The 18,424-nt window shown below is 38.0% G+C and overlaps 1 protein-coding gene across 1 annotated transcript in view; it reads left to right on the top strand.

The window, feature by feature from the left end:
* The first annotated feature begins 1,349 nt into the window (after window positions 1-1,349).
* LOC139751300 (uncharacterized) overlaps window positions 1,350-18,424 on the top strand; it is a 39,221-nt gene continuing 22,146 nt past the window's right edge. Inside the window, exons 1-5 of the mRNA XM_071666636.1 lie at window positions 1,350-1,589; window positions 5,623-5,785; window positions 6,606-6,710; window positions 9,972-10,052; window positions 14,699-14,783. Of these exons, the coding sequence (XP_071522737.1) occupies window positions 5,627-5,785; window positions 6,606-6,710; window positions 9,972-10,052; window positions 14,699-14,783 (430 nt within the window). The 5' untranslated portion in view covers window positions 1,350-1,589; window positions 5,623-5,626. The remainder of the gene's footprint in view (window positions 1,590-5,622; window positions 5,786-6,605; window positions 6,711-9,971; window positions 10,053-14,698; window positions 14,784-18,424) is intronic.

Below are 18,424 nucleotides of genomic sequence, written 5' to 3'. Positions count from 1 at the left end.
AGGGAATACGTGGGAAGTATTCTTTCTCCCCTATCCCCAGGGATAAAATATATATATATATATATATATATATATATATATATATATATATATATATATATATATATATATATATATATATATATATATATATATATATATATATATATATATTAAAGGCATCTATGCTGAGACAATCATTTATCTCTGGATGTCCAGTCCAAAAATTGGTTTTGGAATCATTGTATTTCTTTTCTTGCCTAAGTTTGATAAGGGGGAAAATGAGTGCTCTCTCGTTTCTCCAACCCACCCTTCAGATACTACAAAGATTGAATGACAGTAGGATACAAAACTGGTTAAGTAAGGAATAGCTAATTCCCCAAATCTTATCTTTACCTAAGAATTGTTATAAAACTATGTTACAGGCAAAATACTTTGGTAAATTAATATAACCAGACTCGACTCAGATTAAGGTTGATCACCCGGTTTTAAAACTTTTAGTAATAATTATAAAGTTCACAAAACCACGTTTTTTCGCTTTTCTTCCGTAAGGGGGGAAAGAGATATCATTTAGTGGACATTCTCTCTCTCTCTCTCTCTCTCTCTCTCTCTCTCTCTCTCTCTCTCTCTCTCTCTCTCTCTCTCTCTCTCTCTCTCACCTTGACCTTGTTCAAGGTCTTACTTTCTTTTTATCCATTATGGCAAGGGCAAAATCATATTCCACTGTGGCCATCTTAGTCTAAAGGATTAATCAAAATATATATCAAAAAAGCAATTATCTTAATACCCCCATATGACCTGAAACCGAAAGCATGAAAGACGTGAGAGATATATGACGGGCAATCCTCATGTAAGTGCTAGTTGGCCCACAGAAACTATGGCAATCAGCAGCGAGCTTGGAGTTCCAGGCCTTCTTGGCGAGGAAACACTCACAAAGCTCACGGAAACCGAAACAATACCTGCTAATTATAGAGAGGGCAGCAACTTCATGGCGCCGTGAAGGCAGACGGGAAGGGGTGATTCAAGAGGAGTGATGGCGGGAGTTAATAAGACAGAAGGCTTGTGACTCCATCCTGTCTAAGAAATGGTAACAAGAAGAACCATTCTAGATACACAAGCAAATTAACTATTCTCCAAACAGGGACGAATAAGTTCCTGGAAATATGGAATAAATTCTCGCAAGAAAATATTTGCGGCATCCTTGATAAAACTTCCCATATTTGGGAATCAGGTTTTGTAATGTTCATTGGCACTAAGGAATTTAGTGCCAATAGACAATAGATTTTCGATAGATGACAGTGACTGTCATCTATCGATACCAAATGCACATCACGATGCTCATTTGTTTTAATGTTATTGTTCTTGCCTCTATGCACAAGTTTGTTTACATTGTGGAACGGCGTGTCCTGAACCTGCCAAAACGAATCAAGTTACTGACCAAATATAACAGAACTGGTAAAAACAGTTACCCCTTAGACAAGAGCTAGAAGCTACGTACAGTAATAGGTATCAAGGGTTTTCAGGAAGATTCCCTGAATGAGTTAGAAGAACTCATAGTTGAAACCATTCCAAGTAATTAATTGCGGAGGAGATATCCAAGTTGATGCCTTGTAAGTTGTTTGATGCATATATTTATTGTTTGTTTTATGTTAACGTTGTATTTATGAGATTTTAAGAGTTTGTGGTAATTTTGAATGGGTACCACCACAGTCACTTTCAAATGTCAGAAATTTAGCATATACTGTCCCATACTAACTTCCAAACTTGACCCCCTTGCCCTGTGCCGCAATGTTTGTATCAGTTTCTCTCTTCTCTTGGTGTTACTTTGGTTTTTGCTCATGAGAGCCATCTGCTGCACCACATGATTATGGTGTGTCCATTAGTAACTCAAGGGTGAGCCGTTTTGAGACCTTTCCCTTCACCTCGTAGCTATGGAACTCTCTACCTCCTCATATTTTTCCCAGTAACTATGACCTGGCACTTATCAAAAGACGGGATTTTCACTTACTCCAAAATTCGTAAATACTTTCCCATGTCCTTTCTATTTCTGTTACACAGTTCTCTATTTCAATTAAGGACCAGCCTTGATGTGGACTTTTGTCCATGAGTGGAGCCTTCAACATTAGAAAAAAATATACATCATAACTAGTTTAAGAAAAAATTATACATTATAACTAGCTTTGGATGTTTGATGATTTGCTCAAATAATAATGAAATGTTTAGAATAGAATGAAAGCTTCAGTGCATGATTTGGAACATCTAGCTTAATTGCAGAAAACTAGATAGTGTAAAGTGATAGCAGTGCATGTTATAAGCATAATGATAAATGTGAGATTGATGTTAAAGTGGGCTAACACTCATAGAAATTAGCAGAAGCTAAGAAAACGTTGCATAACCTCCTTCAGCATCTAGGAATCTATGAAAGCCTGGTATCATTAGACTATCAACTGCACCAAAAATCAAGGAAATCGCAATATAGTAAAATATACTGTAGAGGACCTGTTGACAAATCAGATTTATGTTTACATCAAGTTCATTGCTTTCCTGTATGGATTTCTGTTAATTTATTTTGCAGTCTTCAGCCTGATGATGGAATGCCTTACTGGTGTGAATGATTAGTGTTTTGAAGTATATTGAGAAAAAGTTCTCATGAAATTAAAACAAACATCACATAAACATAGAACAACCAAGAAAAAATTGATATAGGGTTTAGCTTACCCAGATAGAGGTAACCTTTAGTGAGAACTTAATAGAAATAGCCACAAATGCTACACAGTTTTTTGTTGATATATCTCTCTGGATGACACTTAGTTTTCTTTAGAATAGTACAATTTGTTAATGCCTCATATATAAATACCCTTGTTTCACAAGTCTCATTTGCTTCTGAAGATGTATGTAGACTTTCATTTTGAAATTTATAGTGTGGTTTTTGGTGGTACCTGTTGCTTAGGGAGACCCATGAAAAAAGCAATGAATTTTGCAAAGAGGCTGAGATTTACCTTAATGTTTATATTGGAGTAAAAATTTGAGGTAAAAATAAGTGAAACTGGGTCACCAGAACTTATAAAAACCTCATCTGACTTCATTTTGGAACTGAGATTTACCTTACTATTCAGTATTATAGTCAGAGACATTGTTTTCATCATTTTATGTTATAATGATTGAATGTGGTAGGAGAAAGTGAACCCAGTTGGTGAATACTAAACACACTTATTAAACAAAATTAGCAGCAACTGCATGCAAATACTTTATGAAATTCACTTTTGATTGTTCAGATAACATGTTATAGTGAATTTATAGTGCTTGGGTAAGTTAGGTGAATTTTTCATAGGTTCACTTGATTTTCAGAAGTGTTTCCCACAATTTTACCTTACATTTTTCCAGATCACCATGGCCCTTCCCGCTGTCTTTTTAGATGTTTCTGTAGGATGAAAACATCCTGCTCCAAATTACATTCATATGGTATGAACTGCATATACTGAACATGTAAAAGTTCATTGAAATGTTTATCGTCTTAATTCTGCTCGGTATTTGTGCAGTTTCCATTATTGAGAACTTTACCCCACAGAGAACGGCACGAAATGGCTTCGTGTGGTGAGGTTGAGTGATGGCATGCACACCTGCTTCGTCTGTTGTTTGTTTGTTGACATATATTTAGCATGATGCTCAGTCAGGGGTGTGTCCACTGTAATGCACCTTAAATACTGAAAATTAAAAAAGATCTCAACTGCTTGACCCACTTGTCCCATGCAGCAGCGTTGGTTCACTTTCCCATTTCTGTAGGTATTACTTTGGTTTTTGCTTCTGTGAGCTGGCTTGTATGCCCCCACTACTAGCTAGACCAAGCAATACTTGGAATGCTGCTACATCATATGATTACTGTGTGGCCATTGGCTACTTGAGGGTGGGCAGTCTATAGCCGTTTCTTTCCCTACACCCCTGAAGCTTTTGAACTCACTTCCTTTTCATGTCTTCCCCAATAACTGTGACCTGGCACATTTTAAAAGACAGGTTTTTCACTTCCTCCAAAATTTTTGAATACTTTCCCTTGTCTCCTCTTTTTCCTTTTCATTAGCCTCCTGATATTTCAATTAAGGCTCATCCTTGATGTGGACTTTTGTCCATGACTAGAGCCTCCAATGTGAAATAAAAAAGGGGAGGTGGTAAGGTTTTCACAGGTTCTTGCAAGTGTGTCTCATATATTTACATTGATTAACTTAACATTATCCCTGATATTCATAACCCTCACCCTTATTGGTGTATTTAACTGTAGAATGAAATATAATGCACCGAAAAGACTGCAGAAGATCACTGAATATCTGAAGCTAGTTTTGATGGGCTGCTGAATTAATGAATTAGTCGAATTTCTTTTATTTGATTTTTTGGTTATGATATATATTATTTATGAGACCTTGGGAGAATGATTTTTAGCATTTGTTGCATTTTATGATGATGAACATGGTGTTAGTGACAAGGGCTGTGATGATCTGGAAAAATATAGTTAGATGATGTAGAATTGATATGAAATCTTGTAAAAATCAACATAGCTGATGAGAACCTCACTCAGTTTCCTCAACCAGCCAAATTAATGTAAACATTCAATAGGTGACTCATTTGTAAAAACTCATATGAACCCATGAAAACCTTGCCCAACCTTCTTTACAGCTGAGATGTGTCTAATATTTCAATATTTTCATTAAAATATTCAAAGCCGAGAGAAATGTAGCAGTGCAGGTTAGACGTGAAAAAGTACTCCTTTGCAGTAAGGGTAGTGGATAATGTAAATACGTCTTACCTGGATTTCTTCAAGAGGAAACTGGACAATTTTTGGAAAGGCCAATTTGAATTGTCAATGTGATATGCAGTCCACCACCACCACACCAAATGAGAATACTGTTTTGAGTTGTTTTGAGTAATGAACAGGTAAACAGTCATTTAAACCTTTCATCTTGACAGGTAGTAGAAGGTAAGTACACTTGTAAGGGGAGTTGGTTGAGGTTATCATAGGTTCTGTTGATTTCTATATATGTTTCACCTACTTTTATGTAAATTAACCCAACCTTTTCCTTGAGCTTTATAGCCTTGCCCCACCACCCACTGTTCTCTATTTATGATTGTAGAATGTAACAGAAAAAAATACATAGATAATGCTCCACTTATGTCTTTTTACATCAGATATTGCAGGCTGTCATTGCAAATGTGTTTGATATTGTTCCCTTAGAGCAAGTGATGACCAGTTTTGCTTCTCTTTTAGGGTATTGGTAATGAATATTAATCACTGATGTGTATGGGTTTTTGAAAACCAATGAATTTATAAGTCTGTCATTATTACTTTGTCTTTCTACTATGTTTTCCTTTTTGAAATGTTTAATGGTCATACCATCCCCTTGTACAGTACTGAAGGTATAGGCTATGGATTTGGAATGAGTCTTATGTTAGACAGGTGTGTGTTAAGATAGATTAGTGTTGAAAGTAGAGCAGGTTAGTCCTGTAAATAACCTTAGTCATGTCTCAGAATGAATTATTGAGGGCTTAGGGTACCACCTAAGTATTTGAGCTTTGTTATCTAAAGGCAGGTTCAGTACTGACAACATAGATAATTTCCTGAAACGATTCATAGTTCACTGAGATTGTATCTTTCAGAGCCATGGTAGTGGTGCTGTGGCAAAACTGGGGTGAGCATGTGGGTCGTCAGTTGCCACACTTCTTGGCTGGTGCAACACTAACAGATGTGACCATTACCGTAGGCCCAAGAAGCATCAAGGCTCATCGAATTATTTTGGCCTTCTTCAGCCCATTCTTTAAAGTAATATAACAGAACATAATCCTTTTTCCCTATTTTTTACATGACGCTATAATTTGGGTCTGACAAATTACCAAATGAAAGTAGTGAACCCAGAGTTTTGTAACATGACCAGACAAAGACTTTATTGCACATAAAGACAATGAATAGAGGTCTTTTTGTAATATAAGGAAAATTAATGTAGATGTGTTTAGGATATTTAGATGGTGTTGATATGTTCTCTTAAGCTTAACTGAAGGGAAAAGATTGCTTGTTTTGCTAAACATGATTATTTGCAATGCTGTATAGTTAAGCATCTGGAGCTTCAAAGATATGATTGAAAATTTTCTCAGTTACAGATGAAGCTGACACAGACAGGTACAGTAACTGTTAATTGACAAAATAATCATGATTTCCATGTTGAGTAACTCATGTTGTTACTTTTTCACATTCATTCTTTGCAGTATTTTTAGAAAATAAGTTTTTAGAGTATATTACTCTTATTTTGAATAAGAATGCATCTGGAGTTGTACTGTGGTTTTCTCCTTTGAATTCAGTTCATAACAAAATGTCAGTAGGGTTTACTTGTTCGTTGGATATTTGATTTGTAATTTTTCTTGGAATATACTTACTGTGAACAAGCTTGCTTGTCATTTTTTAAGTGTACTATAGTCTTTGTTTGGTGATCATTTATTAATTTGGCTTCTTTATGGATTCATTTGGTTAATTACTCAGACTACAGTAACTTTGCTTATACAGTGTCATACATGCAGGTGTACTTGAATATGCAGTCAGTGAATTTCTTTTTGTCAGCTTTATTACTCATAAATTTACTTTTCTTCAGAAGATGCTGGAGGAGGTCAGTGAAGAGCGACCAATGGTGGTTGTGTTTCCTGGAGTCAACTTTGATGCACTGCAGGTTATCATTGCTTATATGTACCGTGGACAGGTAGGATTCAGACTAATATTAGTTAAATGTTTGATGTGCTCTTGCTTGAACCCTTCAACAGTGGACATGGTCTGAAGGTGTGTGCAAAGAATGAACAAGAAATTCTTATATTGAAATTAGCATTCAGAAGTAACAAAATGTACAGAGAAAATAATGATAGTTTTTTTTTTTTGTTGTTGCTTTGTTGCTGTCTCCCGTGTTTGCGAGGTAGCGCAAGGAAGCAGACGAAAGAAATGGCCCAACCCACCCCCATACACATGTATATACATACACGTCCACACACGCAAATATACATACCTACACAGCTTTCCATGGTTTACCCCAGACGCTTCACATGCCCTGATTCAATCCACTGATAGCATGCCAACCCCGGTATACCACATCGATCCAATTCACTCTATTCCTTGCCCTCCTTTCACCCTCCTGCATGTTCAGGCCCCGATCACACAAAATCTTTTTCACTCCATCTTTCCACCTCCAATTTGGTCTCCCACTTCTCCTCGTTCCCTCCACCTCCGACACATATATCCTCTTGATCAATCTTTCCTCACTCATTCTCTCCATGTGCCCAAACCATTTCAAAACACCCTCTTCTGCTCTCTCAACCACGCCCTTTTTATTTCCACACATCTCGCTTACCCTTACGTTACTTACTCAATCAAACCACCTCACACCACACATTGTCCTCAAACATCTCATTTCCAGCACATCCACCCTCCTGCGCACAGCTCTATCTGCAGCCCACGCCTCGCAACCATACAACATTGTTGGAACCACTATTCCTTCAAACATACCCATTTTTGCTTTCCGAGATAATGTTCTCGACTTCCACACATTCTTCAAGGCTCCCAGGATTTTCGCCCCCTCCCCCACCCTGTGATCCACTTCCGCTTCCATGGTTCCATCCGCTGCCAGATCCACTCCCAGATATCTAAAACACTTTACTTCCTCCAGTTTTTCTCCATTCAAACTTACCTCCCATTTGACTTGACCCTCAACCCTATTGTACCTAATAACCTTGCTCTTATTCACATTTACTCTTAACTTTCTTCTTTCACACACTTTACCAAACTCAGTCACCAGCTTCTGCAGTTTCTCACATGAATCAGCCACCAGCGCTGTGTCATTAGCGAACAACAACTGACTCACTTCCCAAGCTCTCTCATCCACAACAGACTTCATACTTGCCCCTCTTTCCAAAACTCTTGCATTCACCTCCCTAACAACCCCATCCATAAACAAATCAAACAACCTTGGAGACATCACACACCCCTGCCGCAAACCTACATTCACTGAGAACCAATCACTTTCCTCTCTTCCTACACGTACACATGCCTTACATCCTCGATAAAAACTTTTCACTGCTTCTAACAACTTGCCTCCCACACCATATATTCTTAATACCTTCCACAGAGCATCTCTATCAACTCTATCATATGCCTTCTCCAGATCCATAAATGCTACATACAAATCCATTTGCTTTTCTAAGTATTTCTCACATACATTCTTCAAAGCAAACACCTGATCCACACATGATACAGGTATACCACCAAATTTCTGGTAACTGATTGTTTGGCACCTCCTTTAGTCCGGACAGAATTACGTGAGGAAACTTGAAATTACAGCAGCCACCAGACTAGTCTACTGGGCAGCTGCAGATGGCGTTGTGTGTAGGGCACGCTTATCTTCATTCTTTACTCTGCACTTGTTGGTGGTGATGCTGCAATTCTTAAACTTAAACTTAACTGTAGCTATGGCTTCTAAGACACATGAGAGTGTCAGTCGAGGTGTCAAACGTAAACACCAGTCCATATCAATCCAAGATAAAGTAGAACTGTTGAAAAAATGCACCGTCGTGTTTCAGTGAATAAGCTGTGTGACATCTACAGTATTGGTTCATCAACTGTTTATGATCTAAAGAAGCAAAGGGAGAAAATATTGAAATTTTATGCAAACAGCGATTCCAAGAAGCAAATGAGGAAAACTATGAAAGATGGTAAGAGTACTGAGTACGATTGAATGATGATGGAATGGTTTCAACAGTGTCGGAGTGATGGAGTGGACTTGTCAAATAGCATAATAATGGACCAGGATGAGTTGTTCCATAAAGAACTTAAGATACAACATGAGCGTGACTGTAGTGAAGGATGCTTCAAAGATTCATGAAGCGTCATGGAATTTTCATAGATAAAGTGTGCAGAGAAAAGCGGTCTGCAAACCACAAAAGAGCTGCTGAGGATGTGGACGAATTTGTGAAACTCGTAGCTGATGAGCACCTCAGTCCTGAGTAGGTGTATAATGCAGACAAATACTTTAGACACATGGGAGATGTATAATTAGTGGGTTAGAGGTGTGTTGATGAATTATTATTACGTGACCACGGTTGGTCTGGCAAGGCTTTGGAACCAAGAGTGCTGGAAAATTGGTGGTGTACCTGTATTATTATATGTTAGCCTTGTTCAGCACTAAGTGAATGCATGGAGGGGATGTCACTGATGCATTTGACACCACCTCTGAATTGAAAACAATACTTTCATTTCATACACAGGCACAGCTTGGTAGGAAAGGAAATGAATGACAGTACTGTACACTATACCATAGCAGATATGAGTGTGAGGAGCGCAAGTGGCTAGCACATATGGGGAAGATATTGCAGTAGTTTTTTTTTTTTCATATTCTAACTATTTACTGGTCATCTAATCACAAAAGTCTTTCATTACCCCACAGTGACAAAGGGAAGATTGAGAGCAGTTGTTACATAATTCTTTTCATAAGTGCAAGGTCACAGGAGACAGTTCCCTCCTTCTTGTGTAATCACGTTAGAATTATTCTGTCGCTTATTTTTTTCCACATTTCTCATGTTATTCTTCTTGTTTATCTTAATTTTGAATAATGTAGACAAGAAAAGTAACTCCATGATAAGTAAACCAATATGCTGAATTCTTTCCCATTGGTCCATGTGTTAAGTAAGCAATCAGTCTTCTGATGATGTATAGTGATGAAAGCTTATTCAGAAAATTTGCCAAGCAGTACAGGAAACTGCTTATGAAGAATATATATTGTTATTCTGCAAAGTAAAAACTTAGTGAGATACTTAATTTCTTTGGTACAGAAATAAACTAATTTTGTTTCTTGATATAAAAATGAATTCTTTATTTTTCTTTCACAGTAAAGAATAGAGTAAACAAATCTAGAAATACTAACCTTAGCAGATGTGTATGGGAAATTATCATTGATATATCATTCTCTGCCAATTTGCAGGTGAATGTTGCAGCTGACCTGCTCCCACATGTCATTGAACTAGCAAAGATGCTTAAAGTCAAGGGACTCATTGAACTTCCTGTGAGTATGAGTTATAGATACTTGCATGTGGGGGACTGAATGTGGCACAGGTTCCAGAGATTATTGAAAAGAGTTAGGATGGATATGCAAGATGATAATTGACTTTTGATCCATTTGAAACTTATATCTTGTTATGTCTTGTTGTTTATGTAAAAGGGATACAAAAATTGTGAGGTTGCGTTGGATGATAAAGAGAGTAAAGACTGATTTACTTGGAGTGTGGATGATGAAATAGCCAAAGAATGATGATGAAGCAAATTGTTTACATGGTGAGGAATGCTAGGAAAAAAAAATACAAGTTTTCAACGTGAAAATTGGTTCAGTGAAAGGATCATTAAGTTTGATTTTGATGCCTCCTGATAGATATAAGTTCACAACCCAATAATGAAATTACCGGAAGCTTTTGCTGGTTATTCAACATTTCCAGGTACATAAGAGGTAACTGATATATATCTCAACCTCTTGTTTACAGAAAACATTTTTATCCAACCAGCACTTACAAGTAAAGATTAAGGAAATCTACTTGTTATTTATTTGTAAGATCTTTTGAAACAAAGGTCCTTTGCCAGCCAGTGGTACATATCCTATGGGAAATTGGGGTAAGGGGCAGTTACCGTAGAGATACATACCTTAAGGCCTATGATAAAACTATAATGTTAAAGATAAGCAAATTATACTTGAAAACAGTATGTTTATGCTATAAAAGTACACAGAAATGATGTACAAAACTGTTAGGTAATAATATGATGGCTGTATGTTACCACTGCTGCTGCACGTTCTTATCCCCATGAAGAATCCAGCTAGCTGTGCCACAAAAAAGGGTACTTGAGTGCTTGTTTCCATAGCACTACCTGGTCATGACACTCATGCCCCCATTTAGAAGTGTTGATCTAACGAGCTGTGCCACAAGCAGCCCACTGCCACTTTGCACATTCCCAATGCATGGCTAAAATTTTGATGGTGGAAAACCATACATAAACACTTGATACTGTGGTTGGTAAAATGTCATGCAGTAGTCTAAATGTGTATACTCAAAAGTGTGGCTGGCAAAGGACCTCTGTATACTTTTTCAAAACTATTGAAAAAAAAACTTGTCTAACTCTTAATAAGTCTAGAGAAAAGTTTTAGCATTAACACTGACAAAAGGGCAAATGAGAGTTGGGGTGAGAGAGTATCATTAAATTTTAGGGAGAATAAAAAGATGTTCTGGAAGGAGGTAAATAAAGTGCATAAGACAAGGGAGCAAGTGGGAACTTCAGTGAAGGGCGCAAATGGGGAGGTGATAACAAGTAGTGGTGATGTGAGAAGGAGATGGAGTGAGTATTTTGAAGGTTTGTTGAATGTGTTTGATGATAGAGTGGCAGATATAGGGTGTTTTGGTCGAGGTGGTGTGCAAAGTGAGAGGGTTAGGGAAAATGATTTGGTAAACAGAGAAGAGGTAGTAAAAGCTTTGCGGAAGATGAAAGCCGGCAAGGCAGCAGGTTTGGATGGTATTGCAGTGGAATTTATTAAAAAAGGGGGTGACTGTATTATTGACTGGTTGGTAAGGTTATTTAATGTATGTATGACTCATGGTGAGGTGCCTGAGGATTGGCGGAATGCGTGCATAGTGCCATTGTACAAAGGCAAAGGGGATAAGAGTGAGTGCTCAAATTACAGAGGTATAAGTTTGTTGAGTATTCCTGGTAAATTATATGGGATGGTATTGATTGAGAGGGTGAAGGCATGTACAGAGCATCAGATTGGTGAAGAGCAGTGTGGTTTCAAAAGTGGTAGAGGATGTGTGGATCAGGTGTTTGCTTTGAAGAATGTATGTGAGAAATACTTAGAAAAGCAAATGAATTTGTATGTAGCATTTATGGATCTGGAGAAGGCATATGATAGAGTTGATAGAGATGCTCTGTGGAAGGTATTAAGAATATATGGTGTGGGAGGCAAGTTGTTAGAAGCAGTGAAAAGTTTTTATCGAGGATGTAAGGCATGTGTACGTGTAGGAAGAGAGGAAAGTGATTGGTTCTCAGTGAATGTAGGTTTGCGGCAGGGGTGTGTGATGTCTCCATGGTTGTTTAATTTGTTTATGGATGGGGTTGTTAGGGAGGTGAATGCAAGAGTTTTGAAAAGAGGGGCAAGTATGAAGTCTGTTGTGGATGAGAGAGCTTGGGAAGTGAGTCAGTTGTTGTTCGCTGATGATACAGCGCTGGTGGCTGATTCATGTGAGAAACTGCAGAAGCTGGTGACTGAGTTTGGTAAAGTGTGTGAAAGAAGAAAGTTAAGAGTAAATGTGAATAAGAGCAAGGTTATTAGGTACAGTAGGGTAGAGGGTCAAGTCAATTGGGAGGTAAGTTTGAATGGAGAAAAACTGGAGGAAGTAAAGTGTTTTAGATATCTGGGAGTGGATCTGGCAGCGGATGGAACCATGGAAGCGGAAGTGGATCATAGGGTGGGGGAGGGGGCAAAAATTCTGGGAACCTTGAGGAATGTGTGGAAGTCGAGAACATTATCTCGGAAAGCAAAAATGGGTATGTTTGAAGGAATAGTGGTTCCAACAATGTTGTATGGTTGCGAGGCGTGGGCTATGGATAGAGTTGTGCGCAGGAGGGTGGATGTGCTGGAAATGAGATGTTTGAGGACAATGTGTGGTGTGAGGTGGTTTGATCGAGTAAGTAACATAAGGGTAAGAGAGATGTGTGGAAATAAAAAGAGCGTGGTTGAGAGAGCAGAAGAGGGTGTTTTGAAATGGTTTGGGCACATGGAGAGAATGAGTGAGGAAAGATTGACCAAGAGGATATATGTGTCGGAGGTGGAGGGAACGAGGAGAAGTGGGAGACCAAATTGGAGGTGGAAAGATGGAGTGAAAAAGATTTTGTGCGATCGGGGCCTGAACATGCAGGAGGGTGAAAGGAGGGCAAGGAATAGAGTGAATTGGATCGATGTGGTATACCGGGGTTGACGTGCTGTCAGTGGATTGAATCAGGGCATGTGAAGCTTCTGGGGTAAACCATGGAAAGCTGTGTAGGTATGTATATTTGCGTGTGTGGACGTATGTATATACATGTGTATGGGGGTGGGTTGGGCCATTTCTTTCGTCTGTTTCCTTGAGCTACCTCGCAAACGCGGGAGACAGCGACAAAGCAAAAAAAAAAAAGAAAACTGACAAAAGATGTTTGTAATTTACTCCTCTAGAAAAGTGGTAGCCTGCTATTGACATATTGAATCCAGATGCCCATTCATATATTGTATTCAATGTAAAACTCAAAAAATGTAAAGAATCGTGTAATAGATTATCCAGCATATTTGCTGTCTTTAGATATTTTAGGCACAGCATATTAAAAGTACTTGTTTGAATGCTATAGCATTCTTAATTTTTTTTTTTTTTTTTTTATACCTCGTCGCTGTCTCCCGCGGTTGCGAGGTAGCGCAAGGAAACAGACGAAAGAAATGGCCCAACCCCCCCCATACACATGTACGTGTAGGAATTTTGAAAACAGTATATATGAGAAAGAGGAACTTATAGTTGTGCTAGGACATTATAGATGGAGTTAGGAGATAGATTGTGGGACAGTGTGCAGTATGTTTACAGGTAAGGAGAAATATAGAATATACCTGTGGTTTCAGTGCATTATACATGACAGCTAGAGACTGAGTGTGAACAAATGTGGCCTTTGTTGTCTTTTCCTAGCGTTACCTCGCGCACATGCGGGGGGAGGGGGTTTTCATTTCATGTGTGGCAGGGTGGCAATGGGAATGAATAAGGGAAGACATATGAGTTATTTACATGTGTATATATGTATAGGTCAGTGTGTGTGTATATATGTATACATTGAGATGTATAGGTATGTATATGTGCGTGTGTGGATATGTATGTATATACATGTGTATGTGGGTGGGTTGGGCCGTTCTTTCGTCTGTTTCCTTGCACTACCTCGCTAACGCGGGAGACAGCGACAAAGGATGATAAATAAAATACAATATAACCTAGAATATGCTGTTTGGAAAATATTGTTTAAAGACTCTCTTGTTATGAAAGTGAAAAACTTTATAGAGATGGATTGACAAACATTTAAAAAAGATAGTCTTAATTAGAAATTAACATTACAGGCATTCAATTTTTGTTTGTGATGGCTGTTTTTTAGTAACTTAGATATTTTGCAAGGAATGTTAAGGCAAGAAAAACAGTATATCATAAAAGATCCAGCTATGATGAATACAGTACTCTTTTCAGACACTGTGTTTAGTTTACCACTGCTTTGGTTATTTGTTGTCTTGTATAATGAGTTTCATAATGAAAGATATCCTGCTAAAGGTTTCCAAACAACTTTCATGAGTGAAAGGAACACAAGTATTATATAAATGTTTATCTAACATTTTTGCAGTAAATTTTGAATGTTTGTGTGCATATGGTTTTAGCAAGTCCCTTCTTCTCATTTCTTAGAGATATATTATATTCATTGTAAGGCACTTCCATTGATACTGTTTTACTCACTTGGTGTAGCAAATATCAAATTCAGGAATACCATAGGGTTGCATTACTGTACTGGAAATAGGCACACTGCTCTTTACCAAAGCTGTTTGATTGTGAAAAAGATGATTAAGTTAAAAGTGCTCTTATGTTCCTATTAGCCTTATCTTTTCCTTCACATTTCCAGGCCCAATTAGATTCTGTCATCACTGGTTCTGGAGGGAAGGTTGCAGTCAATCAGGAAGAGATTACACATGAACATGGATATGAAGGTAGCTTTTGGTCGATTTTGTCAGTGAGAATTTATTTATATCATATGTGTTACCCTCTGCACTGCACTCTTAAGTTTGCAATAGAATGTTATTTAGAGTTTTAATTTTGTGTATATTTTTATTATGTGTGTTGCCCTCTGCACTGCACTCTTAAGTTTGCAATAGAATGTTATTTAAAGTTTTGATTGTGTGTGTAATGGCTGGTAGATGTTAAGAAGTATGCTACCATCACTAATTTTTATCTTATAGGATGATTGTACTTAAGGATTTGTGTTGTAGTTTACCACAGGGTACTTCAAAATATATCACTCCATTTAACTATTTCTATGTCTTTGCTGTCATCCATACTAGCACCCATTCTCTAGTACAGGTACACCACCAATTTTCCAGCAACTGATGGTTCGGCACCTACTTTAATTCCAGACGAAATTATGTGAGGGAACTTGAAATTACCACAGCCACCAGACTAGTTTACTAGGGAGCCACAGATGACGTTGTGTGTAGGGCACGCTTATTTACATTCTTTACACTGCACTTGTTGGTGGTGATACCACGATTCTGTGAGATTCTTAGCTTATTTTGCTTAAATTTAACCCTAGCTGTAGCTTCTAAGATATATAAGTGTCTGTCGTGGTGTCAAATGTGAACACCAGTCCATATCGATCCAAGATAAAGTAGAACTGTTGAAAAAATTGACCGTAGTGTTTTGGTGTGTAAGCTGTGTGACATCTACAGCATTGGTTCATCAACTGTTTATGATATACAAAAGCAAAGGGAGGAAATATTGAAATTCTATGTAGACAGCAATTCCAAGAAGCAAATGATGATTAGAAAAACTGAAAGATGGTGAGAGTACTGAGCACGATCGAGTGATGATGGAATGGTTTCAACAGCGTTGGAGTGATGGAGTGGACTTGTCAGGTAGCATGGTAATGGATCAGGTTTAGTTGTTCCATTAAAAAACTTGAATTACAACATGAGCGTGACTATAGTGAAGGATGGCTTCAAAGATTTAAGACGCGTCATGGAGTTTCCAAGAATGAAGTGTGCAGAGAAAAGCGGTCTGCAAACCACAAAGGAGCTGCCGAGTATGTGGACAAATTTGTGAAACTCGTAGCTGACGAGCACCTCCGTCCCGAGCAGGTGTATAATGCATACGAAACTGCATTATTCTGGCGACGCACACCTAAGAAAACACTAACAACAGAAGACGAAGAAGACCCCACAGGATTCAAACAGGGGCATGTCTAGGGGAAATAGCACTTATGGCAAGCACTGAAATTGCGCCCCAGTCTAAACATATGACACCAATATTTTTATTTTTATTGCCTCCGCCAAGGAGATAATGTTTTTACCGGCATTTGTTTGTTTGTCTGTGAGCAACTTTCAACAAATGTTATGAAGAAACTTTGATGAAATTTTCAGGGAAAGTCAGAAATGACACAAGGACCAATTGATTAGATTTTGGGAGTGATCCAAATCATTGTCTGGATCTAGGATGCCATTACGGAAATATCAATTTTTGTGAATATTCATTGAGCTAATAATGTTATGAATGTGATTCCAAATCCAAATGCCAAAGCTATGTTTTCATGGTTAAGATATCTAAATCTTTAAGATCTGAATCATTGTCTGGATCCAGGACGCCATTATGCCACTGGCGCCCAAGGCACCTGCCCTACCTTCCATACCCTAGATACACCACTGGATTCAAACAATCTAAGGAAGACCTACCATCTTAGGGTGCTTAGACATTTGATATTTGTTTAATTTGAATTTCTAGCAGTCCATGGTATGCTTTAGACACATGGGAGATGTATAAATAGTGGGTTAGAGGTGTGTTGAATTATTATTACGTGACCACGGTTGGTCCGGCAAAATGGTTAATCTGACAAGGCTTTGGAACCAAGAGTGCTGGAAAATTGATGGAGTACCTGTACAAATTTTTTCACTTTGTAATTTCAGTTAACCTAATAATTGGCTTATAAACTTCATTAATTGTTCTCATGCATACCATACAAGCAACAGAATCTTCACATGTCATTGAAATCTTGTTACTTGAGCCAATCCAGTAACTTAGTTGTATTTCACCATATAGATCACTTTCCTAATCCACCTCTTTTTTCTCTTTTCTTTTTTTTCATATTCCTTTCCTCACCTCTATCCATACCCATTCCTGACAGCTTATTTTACTTCCATCCCTTACAACCAGTAAATTCTCAGATTATTACATCCATCTTTTCATTTTGTTTTTATCATACTTTTTTAGGAGGTTCGTTTCTAAAGTTGACATCTGTATCCACATTGGGGTTAACTAGACTGCATTCTTGGCCAGATTCAAAGGAAGTGGTGGAGATGAGGACAGGGTGGCATATTAATTGTATATCCCCTCTCCTTCCCTCACACCACCCTCTTTTGACAGAACCTACAATTTTTTTTATACCCAGTCATCAAGTTTTGCATTATACAGTGTTGCTTTAATTGGGACAGTTAATAAGTTTTCCTAGAGTAGTATTCAGTGAACCACATAGACAAGGATGTATACTTGTGTGGAAAACCTGGATTAGTTATAAAATGTAGTAATAAGGGTGACAATGACAGCTTATGAATTTTGAGACTGATCAGAGAGGTTTGGTAATTTTGTAAGTTAAATTTCTTGAAATACAGGTATGCCCCACATAATGACAGCTCATTCACCAAAATTGTGCTGTAATGTAAACTGTAGGTAAGAGAACAATTTTATTTAATGGAAGGCTAAAATCCATTTCTCTGTAACAAAATTATGAATTGGGAATGAGAATTTCTGTGTCTAGCCAAATGTGAAAAACAAAAAACTCCAAAGATTGGTAGGATGATTGAAGAAAGATTCACTAAGAGGATTGATTTGTCAGAATTGGAGGGGCCAAGGAGGAGGAGGTGGAAGGATAACTTTGAGTGGTCATGGTTAGAACATTCATAGGGGTGAGAAACATGCTTGGGATGGAGTGAATTGGGGTGATGTTCTGTGTCAGAGGACAGTGCACTACCATTGGGTTGAGCCAGGGCATATGAAGTGGTCAAGTGAAACTATAGAATGGAGTTTGGCTGAGGATGGTGGGCTCTGTTTTTGGTGCATTATGCTTGAGAGCCAGAGAGTGTATGTAAGCAAGGTGGAAGAAATACAATGCCCAGAAGTGAAATTCCCAGAATGAAGTGGCAACCAGGAAGAGTGATGATAGAATATCCTTCCCTGAAGATAGCCTGGGGCACTCAGAGGTGGTTTCCTGGGGCTCACACCATTAGAAACATTACTCTCAGCGACCAAATGTATGATGATTTCACCCTGAGAGCATTATATGCTTATACCCGCTATAAACCTTAGCCATGTATTGCCTTTGAAATTATATGGGGGGGGGGACAATGTTCTTTGCCGACACTGTATCTGTTTAGATCTGGTTGACTCTCCTTGCATGGCTTTGAGTATTGTAGTCAGAAGCATGATGGTCTAGAATGCAGTCATTTGTCATTAAAAGTAAGTCCTTTAGTCCTTTCTTTAGTATTCCCTCCATGTGGGTATGCTCTCAGATGCTCATATGGGTGTTTCTTTGGGTGAAAGATAAAGGTTTTTTGAAGATTTACAACCATTTCTCTACAGTAAGTAA

The sequence above is a fragment of the Panulirus ornatus genome, chromosome 11 (genome assembly GCF_036320965.1).
Source record: "Panulirus ornatus isolate Po-2019 chromosome 11, ASM3632096v1, whole genome shotgun sequence".
NCBI classification, from domain to species: Eukaryota; Metazoa; Arthropoda; class Malacostraca; order Decapoda; family Palinuridae; genus Panulirus; species Panulirus ornatus.
The sequence above is the reverse complement of the archived record's forward strand: the minus strand, read 5'-3'. Positions and strand labels throughout refer to the sequence as shown.